The following is a 12,999-nucleotide window of genomic DNA, read 5'->3' as shown; positions in this document are numbered from 1 at the left end:
GAAGAAGAAAAGCAAACTATGTTAAAAGCTCCGGTGATAGTATGTTTTATTATTTATATAGTAATTGTTGCACATCAAAACATAGAACTGAAAATCCAAATATGCCCCAGTAGCTCCCCATCTTCTTTTCTTCTGATTCATTGCACCTTATCTGTGCTGCTGTCACTTACCTGAGCTCAGGGAGCAACTCACAATATTTTGTACATATAGAATATAAATGTCACAATGCTGACTGGTAATAAATTGAAATGTTTGTTATATGGCTTCAGAATTTAATAATAACAATAATAATAATAATAATGTCTGTAGCACTAGCTTCTATGACATTCAAGCCTCATTTTCTGCTGGATGGTTTGTGACAACCCCTAAGCTTAGCTTCTCAACAGCTTCCCAGAGCACAATGAGCATGTGCAGTGTCACTGACATTTCTAAAAGATGGGGAGTTCCTGTGACAGCTTTAAAGGCCTGGATCATAACTGTTATAGAGATTCTCAAACTTAAGACTGTTTGTGTTTGCACTTACAGACTACCTCATGGACTTCTCTCATTTTAAGCAAACAGAAGCAACATTCTGATCCAGGTAGAACATCTGCTTGCCATTATCCCCATTCATGCTGCAAAGGTGCTTTTTATTGTTTTTCCCCTTAATCAATTTTCACAAAACATAAAGGGTCTATTATAACATACATGTCACAATTTACTTTCAAAATAACTTCAGTCAGAGCAGTGAGCGATGGACCTGTTCATGGTGACATGACTATAAAACACCTGAACTGCATTTAATCCTAGCCTGTGCTGCTGAGGCCTGTACTACTGCTTGCAAGAGAGAATGGTATATTGCGCTCTGAGCTTTATGAGAAGCCAGAAGGACAGAAATAGCTGATAATAACACAGGAAGTGACTGGTTTAAAACCTCTGCCACAAAATGGGGAAGGGAAGGGCACACACTGTGGTGTTAGTATAGAAGCAGTAATTCTGCATTTTCTGATGAGCTAGGCAGAAATAAAAATGTAAAGTATTCAGAAATGCAGAACTAGAGTCCTCTGTCACTCTATTGTGTTTGTTTCTTTATTATCTGGGTTAAAGTATGAAGAATCCTTGAACATGGGGGTATACCTGTGAGCTTAAACATGGCCCACATGCCTCTTTCCAATTCAGTACAGGGATCATAATTTCTCATACAGTAATGCCTTGCCAACATATGCATTTAAAGGAAAACTATACCCCCCAGAATGAATCAGTAAATATTGCCTTTTTGCATCCTTTCCCTTGATCCACCATTTAGTGATGGGCTGTGTGCTCCCTCAGAGATCAGCTGACCAGAATTAATGCAGCTCTCCAAAACCAGAGTTGGCGCTCTCACAAAACAAATCACCAAGTGTTTAAAGTTAATTCAAATAATTTCTATTTATTGTGAATAAAAACATATACACATAATTAAATCTAACAATAAAAATCTGAATAAAAAACAACAATACATAAGATAGTCCAAAGTTCATCCAAGATACTGATATAAGTTATTGATAACAGACCTATTAGTTCATAGGTTAAAAAATGACCATATAAATATAGAAAAAGGATTATAAAATACAGCTTAATATACAGAGGGAGATAATGTGGAAAATTGCACAAATGCCCTATCCGGAGTTACATAGTATTAACAGCTCCAGCTGTATCAATTAAATGCAATACATTAATGCAGCTCTGACTGTAACAGGAAGTAGTGTGGAAGCAAAAGGCTGAACTTTTATAGAGACCTACATTGTTTGGGGGTATAGTTTTCCTTTAATTAACCCAGGCACTAATGATGTGAGGGACTACTCTAAGAAGTCCGAACAAGTCTCTCCTTCTCTGACCATATTAACACCACTGTCAAAACTCATCACTTTTTCTTACACAATATTGACAAAATTCGTCCCTTTCTTTCTACTGCAACAGCTAGGCTGCTCATGCATGCTCTCATCCTATCCCGACTTGCCTACTGTAACCTGCTACTAACCGGCCTCCCTAACTCCCATCTTTCCCACTACAGTCTATATTAAACACCGCTGCCAGAATTCTCCTCCTCTCATCCAGGAGAGTTCAGGCCCTTCCCCTGCTAAAGTCCTTACCGTGGCTTCCTATTAAACAAAGAATATCTTACAAACTCCTTCTCTTAACCTTCAAAGCCCTCCATTCCTCTGCTCCTCACTACATCTCTTCTCTTGTGTCTCCGTATGTTCCTGGCCGACTCCTTCGTTCCTCACAGAGTAATCACTTGGCTGCGCACCCCACTACTACTGCTGTTTCCCACCTCAAACCTTTCTGCCTTGCTGCCCCTTACATTTGGAATGCCCTCCCTGATTTCATGCGGAGAGAATCCTCCCTCAGTCTTTAAAAACTAAACTTAAAGACTGCCTCTTGGAGCACTCACCCAGCACCTGATCTGGAAACCAGCACTTATATTGCAGTGTCACCCACTGTGACCTACAGCACTTATATTTGCCTATTTGTGTCTGTAAGTTATCCTCCCATATAGATTGTAAGCTCTACGGGGCAGGGACCTCCATCCTCTTGTGTCTTTGACTCTTAACTTATTGCAACTGTATCTTGTATTTATTGCTATACTTTGTATTTATCTATTACTATTTAATAACCCTGTTTGTATTAATGTATTCTACTGTACAGCGCTGTGTACATAAGTAGCGATTTATAAATAAAGATATACATACAATGAGCAGGCATCTGGCTTTGAGGTCCTTTGCTATGGAGTTGGCTTTACTTTTCATAACACAGAGAAAGGACATTTATATAAAAATAAAAATCAATATATGTGATCAAGGTGTTAAATCCCCAGATAAATATTTTATGATTGCTCATTGGTAGTGCAGAAATTATTTTTATTGGCAGTATCTACGCACCATGGAAACCAACTAGAATCTCTCTAGGCGGTAGGTCATCTCAAAGGTGTTTCATGCAGCTTCTCACAAGCTCACATGGTACAGGAATGTATGGAATCACCGCAAACTGGATATCCAGAAATTACTGGCCATCTGCCATAAAGTCATGCGGGTGGCAAAATACATAAACATAAAATACATTAAATACATTTTTTAGTAGACTTAAGGAAAAGATCACAGGTCCCAAGCATTCCAGATGTTAAGCTCCAGCAAAACGTGAGGTCTCATCAAGTTACCTGTCTAATGTGGGGCTGCTGTGCTAGAAAGTAAAAAGTGGTGTCTTGGAAGCGGGTAAGCAACTCTAGCCCTGGGGCATACTGGTTTCATTCTTACAATGGTCATGTGGCAGATCTGAAAAACCATGTGACACTGAGATAGAAGAAATGCATAAACACATGAAATTCATGATTTTAGTGACATGTTTGAATGTAATTCGACCATATGAATAATACGGCCTCCGATATTACTCTGCATTCCCTTCCAACATGCAGCATCTTTGCCAAACATGCAAATGAAAACACAATCTTTCTGCCACTGTTGCCACTTAAATGAAACGATCTATTGCAAGGTTATTGGAATCACAGTATAATCCAAAGACTAGGCCATTGGTTCACTAAGGACCTTTTTCTTACAGCTGCTTGGACCTTTAAAATCTTGATTTTATACTAACTTGAGTGGCTAATTTTCTTAACAACAAAACATCATGTAATTACCAGTGGCTAAATATCTAAATAGCATTTTTTCATATACAGGATCATATTGCTCAATCTACTTTTTTTTGCAGAACCAGAAACCTTTCCCAAGCGTTTTTCACATTTCTTTCTGTATGAGATTCTATCTGCGGTATGTTAGTAACAGAATGAGCTGTAGAAGAATGCAGACAGCACTTGCACTTCTGCCCTTACAATGCTTCAGACACAATGAAGGCAAAAGAAACTGTTGTACCTTAGCCTACCTCCAGAGACCCACACATTCCTGGCATACTTTTTCCCTGGGCTCGGACACACTACCTAAGTAAAGTATGGGTATCGAAACTAATGCAAAAGAGCATTATACAACTTTATCAATTTAGAAATAGCTGAAAATTTAGGAATATTTATTTTTAGGACACTGACATTTCACAAATTAAGATTAAATAAAGTAAAGAGCTGTTGGGGCAAAAAATGCATTGCATTTTATACTGGAAACCTGAAGTAAAGAGAACAACTGGAAACTGGAGGGATGGAAAGTGAAGGGCAGAGGGGAGGGATGGAAAGTGATGGGCAGAGGGGAAGGATAGAGAGTGATGGGCAGAGGGGAAGGATAGAGAGTGATGGGCAGAGGGGAAGGATAGAGAGTGATGGGCAGAGGGGAAGGATAGAGAGTGATGGGCAGAGGGGAAGGATAGAGAGTGAAGGGCAGAGGGGAAGGATAGAGAGTAAAGGGCAGAGGAGTAGAATAGAAAATTAAGGACAGAGGGGCAGAATAAAGAGTGAAGGGCAGTTATCCTGCCTTTCAGCTTTTGTACAACTCATCTACCCCTCGACTAGAAAGGGCCAGCCACAATGTTTGGGAACCTGTACTCAATTCTAGGCAATCTAACTTGTCATATCTGCATGTACACAATAAATAGTATTCATGATGTAACATAATGATTTCCATACCAAATATCAGCATGTACTGGATATTTTGACTTCCAATAGCAAAGCTTGCCTCAGCAGTGTGCCAGAACTGACCGTGCAGCCAGCCATAGGATATATTACCAGGGCATGGAACAAGACAGGCTACACTATCCTTTGGCAAATTCTGGTACAAGATATTTTTACAGCAAGGTGAAGAAAGAGCACATTAAGAAAACCAGTGAGAAACAGTCTAACGATTGTGCAAAAGAAGAGTAAGCCCATGGTTGCTAAAAACAAAACAAAGTGAAGCCAAGATAAACTCTCAGAGGTTAGACAGTTGTGTCTGAAAAGTAAATGATCAGTGTATTATTCCACTGGTGAACAAAGAAGCCCTTTCCAAGCCGCTCTGGCCAGCCTAGCTCATAGCAAGGTTCTCATGGGATTTTGGGAACATGACAATGTCTTTGTTTTGGGCTTGGGAATATTGATATTGGTTTGTGTTATATTCACTCCAGGTGTTACAAGTTGTAACGTTAAATATTTCATCCTCAACAGGCTGAACATCCAAACAAGATGATCAGTGTTTAAAAACTAAGACAAAAACACAAGAGGAAAAAAGGTACATTCACACAGAGACTTACTGATCAACCCAGACATAAACAGGGTAACCGAGTAAGAAAACACACAAGAGTGAACTCTACCTATATCATTAGTGTTTTCTCTACCAGTTTAATAATACAAACATCACAGCTCAGACTGCACAGGCAAACCCTTCTGCCACCACAATTCAACAGCTTTTGTGAGGAGGAACTAAAGTTTAAAAAGAACTTATTGAGCCTTAGTTATCTTGGGCTGAACCCTGTAAAACCCTTTCTGGTGGTCATTAATAGTAAAAAAATAAAAGCATATGCTTCTCCTTTTCTGAGCTTAATGCATATGATGGTTTTTGTTTTCCACCCAGCTCTCAGAGGCCCTGTTGCACGCATGGTAACGTTGCAGGACGCTGTGGTTATGCACAGGAAGAGCTGAACACAGAACAAGTGAGGGAAAGTTCAGCAGCTGCCAACCACAGTATCACAAGAAGGACCTTTTTTGACCAGCGTCACAGGACAGACTTAAGAGAAAAATGATTGGAATTAAGGCCTAAGGGTGTAGACACATGGAGCTACTTAGTAGCAGCTACTTGTCACGGCTACTAAATGCCAGAATATACCCTGCCATAGACAATACTGGGAATTGCCTCTGCGAAAACACACCCAGATACAGTTATCAGTAATTGATCAGCATTGTCTATCTTGGTAGCAATGACAAGTAGCTGCTACTAATAGCTCCGTGTGTCTTCGCCCTAGAACTCTTTCTAACCCAGCGTGCTAAGCAAAAAATGTAAATATATGCGTACAGATTTAAAGGACCTTAAAGTTATTTGCATTGCATCTTAATTATCAATATAGTGATGATCCAAGTCACATTCACACAACACATTACAGTAAGTGCAATGAGGAACTTATCAATCAGCCTGTGTGAAACCCACACAGACATGGGAAAGTAGAAACACTGCAGACTGTGCTCCGGCTGGAATGTATCTATTTGCGTGGGGGCTTCTATAATAAACCCTTACCAGAGAAGTCATCTCATCCATAGACAGTAATGAAACTGAGACATCTGGAGGCCAATTCTCATTAAAACAGTTCAGAACTTAATTTTACTGAGCAATTACATTTGTTTGCACAATCAGCATTTTCGAGAAGATCAAATGTAGCAGCTGCCCATACATGTGAAAAGCCATCTAAAAGGCACGTCAGGATTTTGTGTCTTAATATAAACAAATATTTATTAAATAAATACTGAGGAACTCTGTGCCCATTTCTGAAAGCAAACAATTACAATCTGCAATGATGCAAATTAAAACACACTTTAAACACACCAATCCCTCCCCACTACCTGCCCAACTTATTTAACCCCGTTGGGTACTGGACACATTTACGAAGTAGCAATAAGCCACATTTAATCCCCAAAGTATAAATCCGAGAACACAAGGGTATGAGGGTTCTTTGGATTAAACACTTTTTAATAACAGTGCAGTTATTTCCTGGATCTGCATTTCACACAAAAGGTCCCCATACATGCTAAGATCCGCTCGCTTGGCGAGATCGCCAAGCGAGCGGATCTGCACCTGATATCCCCACCTACGGGTGGGCGATATCGGGGAGCGTGTAGTTAAAAAAAAAATAATAATTCGATCGTTTGGCCCTGGGGCAAGGGGCAGTCGGTTCGGGGACAGCATCAACGAGCCGATGCGGTCCCCGATCCGACAGAATTTTCTAACCTGGCCGATCAAGATCTGGCCAATTTCAGGCCAGATATCGGTCAGCCAGGCCCCTTTTTTCTGCCCCTACACAGGCAGATAAGCTGCCGCATCGGTCCAAGGGACCGATATCGGCAGCTACAATCTGCCCGTGTATGGGGACCTTTACTTCCCTGCGAACAAATAAGTACAAACCCTCATATATTGAGAAATTTCATTAGAAGAGTTGCAATTCTAACATCTATTAGTTGAACAAAGAAGTTCAAAACAAGGTGCCCATGATATGGCTCTGCTCTCTATCAGGAAAGGTTTAGACTGTAATTCAACAGTAGCTGGAAGGCTACAGGTTTAATAGCCTATAAAACAGTGCAAACCATGCAACAGGTCTAATTGCCTATAACAACTAATCAGCAGGTTGCATTTACTGGTCACCTGTTTAAAAGCAAACATATTATTGGTTTCTTTGGGTTACTGCACGGAAAAAGAATGCCTTGTATTACATATGGGGTTTAGTTTATGAAGTAACTTCTATGTAAGATGGGCTACATGAATGTCAAAATGATGTACTTGTTATGTGCCTATAGAATGCATACTTCAGAATAATTATATCTATTTATAAAACGTATAGGATATACTATATTGATCGCTCAGGGACCTGGTGTATTCCCAGATATGGGATATGTCATGCCAGAGCAGTATTGCACTGGAATTATAGGGGTTAACACTGGAAATATTTGGTCTCAGGCCCACAGAGAGACTCTTATTTACATATTCCAGCAGGAGGGTTTAGAAAGGTGTCACATTTATTGGCGTATAGGACTATTCAGCCAGGCCACTTGGGCAAGGAAGCTGGGACAATTGGTTTCTTTGATTTGTGGGTCAAAATAAATAAATAAATAAAGGAAAGAGAAAAGAAGCTGTAAACCTAAAGCTGCAGGAAGGAACGGCTATGAGAAAATATGGATCATAGGAAAGAATCCATATCCCCTCTGCTATAGGGTTCGAATCCTCATAAATCACATATTGGTTATGAGGAGATCACATGCTTCCTAATGATACCAAACAGGGACAGTCTATACCCATCAATTAGAAAGGGTAGTTTCAGGGGGCTGGAACATGAGACTCCTCTCATGTTTGGTATCATTCTAATCCTCCACATATGGATCACCACCTGCCCCTAATATCATTATAATATTCCGTACTAGCAAGTATCAATATTATTTTTGCAAAAAAAACGGCCTGAAACCAAAAATCAATGACATTCGCCCCTTGGTAATAAAAAAAAAGTCACAGCAGGGGATAAAAGGGCAAACAATCCAATAACTATAGCTTATACCTGAGGACCCAATTCTGTTAGGGGTATGTGCCTAGGTTTCCAACTCTTACCTCAGGAGGACACAAAGAAAATTCCTAACTTTGTAACGTACCTAGGGTTTCTCTGTGTTTTATTCCCTTTTAATTTTATTTTGTTTGTAAATTTATGGCTCTTCTTTGTAACATCTTTTTGTTTCTGTAAATGCACTGTTTTTTTTTTTGTAATATTGAATATAAAATGTAATAAGTTTTGTCCTTTTGCTGTAAAAGAACTCATCACCTGTAAAAAAAATAAAAAAAAAAAGCTAAATGTGTTATCCTCTTGTTTGTGTGTAAATGGAAAGTTATCTGTGACTATAAGTGACTGTAATTTAACCCTTTGTCTAGCTAGCTGTGAGTAAAATTAGAAGCTAACCCTAACTACAGTGAGAGTGTGTGTGATACATTTGTCTATTGTGAAATATTACCTGTTGTAGAGAACAGGGAAATATTCATATGGTGCTGGCAGCGAATAGATTTTCTGGGTGTTTTTATGCTTGGGGCATCTGATGTTAGTCTAACCTGTGTGTGAGGTGTAACCCCTTGTAGCCACATCGCAGAGTCACGTGCGGCTGAGTCGTGGCTGGGTCATTCTCATTGGGGGTCATTTATCAACACTGGGCATATTTGCCCATGGGCAGTAACCCATGGCAACCAAACTGTTGCATTCATTGTTCTACCTGCAGCTGGCTGAAAAAACCTGATTGGTTGCTATGGGTTACTTCCCATGGCCAAATTTGCCCAGTTTTAGGGAGCTGCGCCAGGAGGACAGGGGCACTTTGGGTACCACAGCCATTAAGGCTACTAAAACACTTGAACATTAAGAAAACAATATCACACATTTATCAACAATAAGGATTTATGCTGTGTTCTAGAGCTTTCAGAATAGGGGTGCTAACAGATCTCATACTGATTTAAGATTCTGTCTCTTTTCCTTATTTGCGTCATGTTCAGATGTAATGTATTCTTCTTGTTTGAACTACAACTGTATTAAAAACAAAACAAGAAACCCTTACCTTGTAACCAGGAAAGCTGGGTCGGTTATCACCTCAGGCCCCACACGGATATCTGATAGATGCTGTTAAGGTTATATAGCAATATAGTATTTGTCATTTCCAAGTCTTTGTATAGCGCTAACACACTAAAACATGGTTTAATCAAATCTAAAACAACATAAATATAGTTGTGTGCCAACTATAAATATGAAATGTCGCATCACAAACAGAAAATCTAAAAATATCTGTAATATTAGGTAAAAATTCAATATCATTTTATTGAAGGAGAATGAAAGGTGAAATCACCCCTACAGTGATTAACATCACTTACATTATACTCCAGCCTACTGCTCCTATTAGAAGAAAACCACACCAACCCGGGGTATATGCAGTGAGCAATTCTCTTCCTTTCTTCTCCATTCGCTGTGATCCTAGTCAAAAAGCCATTTTTTTGCTTTTCACTCTGCATGCCCAGCTGGTGCAAAGGAAAAAAATAGAAGAGGATCACTGGCCTGCATGTACCCCAGCCCGGTGCAGTTTCTGCTAACATGAGCACCAGCCCAGGGTATCAGGTAAGAGAATACAATTACATGGGGGTACCTAAAATGTTGGCACCTCCCAGTGATTCCACCTTTTCTCCTCCTTTAATGGTACCATGGCTATGTCCATATTTAAGAAACTATTGACAAACAACAAATGGCAGAAAACCCCAAGTACATGAATTTAATGGACCGAAGAGTAATGAGTCCTGGAAACCTATAGCATTGAAATGAAAATTATATTTATATAGTTTTGCATTGGGCAAGTCAGTCAGTCTGCTGAAGTTTTAAGTTGGCATGTTTGGCTACATAAGGTGGTAGCAATTGCATGGTCATTCATAAGGCATGCATTACATTTGCCAGGCAAACACTGGCGATGGGCACCAGTGATTAGGAAAAAACATTGCAAGCTTTTAGGGGAACTCTAGCAAGAAATGAAGATGGCATGTAATGAGCACCAGCCCCTAGTTCCAAACCCATTAGGTGCAGCAATGTAGAGAGAAGCCTGCAGATTAAGTGTTTACATCCTTTATGGAATGTTGGTGCAGCGCTTGTGTTGACTTTGCTGGAGAGCTTGGTGTCTGAGATCTGTCTGTGAGTTTCCTGACTCTGATCTGCTTTATGCCAGCCACACATTTCACACGGACTTGGAAGAAATCACATGTATGTCTTGACATCTAGGAGGCTATACTACTCTACATTATGTTCCTAGAGGACCCATTTTAATAAAACTCTATCCTAACCACCTTTTACCTGTTTCACAACATGGTGGTGCTGTGCCAAATGAAGCTAGTGCATAGCTTTAAATTACATTTTAATGGGAACCTTTACATACAGAGGGCCAAATTCATTTCAGTGAGAAAAAGTTCTCATAGTATATTACAATGAGATTCAGTTTGAGATGCAATTCAATTCAGAAAAACCTATTTCACTGTTAATCATGTTAAAACTTTATTGAAGTCTATGGAAAAAACATTTCTTCTTATAAAATTGAAACTCTATCTCTTATTGAACTGAACCTCAATAAGATTTGTTGTGATAAACCATGAGATAACTTTTTCTCACTGAATTCAATCAGGCTTTATTTAATGAGCATGTGTCTGCTTTGTTAGTGTTATGATGATGAATGATAATGAATAATGTAGCTCCCCTTCAGCCTGTACTTGCCAGCCACTGAAATTCTTGTATTAAGTCATGAAATTTTGGCCAGTCTAGAAATCCATAGCATCCAACCAGATGTTTATTTCCAAATACCTGACCAGTAAATGCCATTTCATCCATTGGCTTAGTTTTTAAAGCCAAAATTAGCCATACACACAGCAAAGAGCCCAGTTCTTCTAGTTGTGCTCATATGGCAAACAGATGATAACAGAAGCAGCCTCTGTTACTGTTGGATCTTCCTACACCACCTCCATGCACAAATAGTTGGCATCAGCTAACCAAATTTACTGTCAGTACAAATCAACCACGGTCCAGTGAGATTGGTTGGTCTGTTGATATGCCTCTCATCTTCTTTATCCTATTAACATAGGGAACTAGAATTTATTTTAGCAAAGGCTTAGCAAATAGTACCAAAAAAAAGTCTTCCACTAGTAGCACATTGCAGTATCATCTACTCAAAAATATATATTCTGACAAAGTAACACAGCACAGGTCTCTGCTGCAAAGGAAATATGTAATACTAGACTGAGCATATGGCTTGACTCTGGGGACATTTTAGTCGGAGAAATCTAAATAATAAATTTCCCTGTTTGTTGACAGCAGCTACAGAAAGACAGTGAAACATGTTCCAAGTGAAATACAGAAATTCTTTGACTTATGTTTAAAACAAACTTTCCATCCCCCTCTAGTGGTTTCTCACTGCCCCCTGGACTGTGACTTCTCAAGTAGTGGCTATATTAACTATTAAATAACTGTACATGAAATATGTCTAACTGCATGTATAGCGAATAAATACCCCCTTTTGTAAAAAAATAAAAGGATATTTTAAGTCACCAAGTTGCCACAACTATATTAAAGCACAAGGCTGAAGGCAACAGGACCCCCCTGTGCCCATAAGAGCTGCACTGTTCTCCCTGCACTCGAATGCTAGGGCAATTTGCCCCCCTTGGTTCATCAGCATTTGTGCCTGCCCATTAGCAAACAAGCCTTCACAAGGAGAAATGTAGTTAAAGGTTTCTCCTTCCAAGGGGGTGGGAAAAGTCTACAATGAATCTGTTTTCTAACTGCTCTGTTCTGCACTGTTTATTATAGCAAAAAAACAAAACAACTATAGATTGGTTTTAATTAACACAATAGACAGAAAGCTCTATTCATTAGGCTCATGCTGAACAAATTTGAAAACTGAATTACATATGGCACATTGCACGAACATTTGCTAAATTATTAACTTTATATAGTAGCAACATACTCTGGAAAACTTTACAGAGATTAGATTTTATTACATCAGTCTTGAAACAGTGGGGCTTACAATTCAATTTCCTTATCACACTCACTGGTCAATTTTCACAGAAATCAAATATCCCTCCAGTGTTTTTGGAGTGTAGGATTGTGCTTTGACTGGAATTGAACCTAGGATTGCACCATTGCGATGACCTTGGAGTAAAAGTCACCATCCTGAAAAGTCACCATTGCCACTTTACACAAAGCTCTGAATCCTGCCTGTCCAATAACGTATCCAAATCCCACTTTAGGGTGGAGCACTTGCTGGGGCTTGTTTGTAAAGTACAAGTAGGTTTTGAAATATTTAAGGTAAAACAATGCCAATGGTCCAGAAACTGCTCTGATGCATTTTCTTCTACCCTTTCAGGGAAACCTACAAGGCACAGGGAACAATTTCTCAAAATAATCTGACTTTGGTTAGCAGTTCATTGCAAGCCTTTTAAACAGTGCCAAATAAGACTGCATGCATCCTCAGCAGTACGAATGGGGTAATGTAATAAAGTTTTTAATTTGCTACTTGTCTGGTAACCCATCAGCGGGTAACATTTACTGGTCAGCTGTTTGAAAACAAACATCTGATTGGTTGCATAGGATATTAGATGTGAGCAATTTTTAGGCTTTTTATTCACAGTAACCTGTTGGAATCCTATTTTTTACCTCTGCTATACATTCTTGCAGTTTATTGGACATTGTGCTTTGTTATTAAGAAGTCAGTTTTAATCCTCATAAATGGAAGAACCAAGGAAGTTTTTTTTAGTTGCCTGGATCTCTGTTAAGGCATCATACAGGGATAGCTCAGCCAAAGAAAATGGAGGAGCTAGAGTT

General features: G+C 39.3%; 1 protein-coding gene across 1 annotated transcript in view; it reads right to left on the bottom strand.

Moving 5' to 3' along the window:
- The window catches only part of imp3 (IMP3, U3 small nucleolar ribonucleoprotein), a 62,247-nt gene that overhangs the window by 9,103 nt on the left and 40,145 nt on the right, over positions 1–12,999 (bottom strand). Inside the window, 1 exon segment of the mRNA NM_001004848.1 lies at positions 9,215–9,266. Within this exon segment, the coding sequence (NP_001004848.1) occupies positions 9,215–9,266 (52 nt within the window).

This window comes from Xenopus tropicalis, chromosome 4, assembly GCF_000004195.4.
Source record: "Xenopus tropicalis strain Nigerian chromosome 4, UCB_Xtro_10.0, whole genome shotgun sequence".
NCBI classification, from domain to species: Eukaryota; Metazoa; Chordata; class Amphibia; order Anura; family Pipidae; genus Xenopus; species Xenopus tropicalis.
The sequence above is the reverse complement of the archived record's forward strand: the minus strand, read 5'-3'. Positions and strand labels throughout refer to the sequence as shown.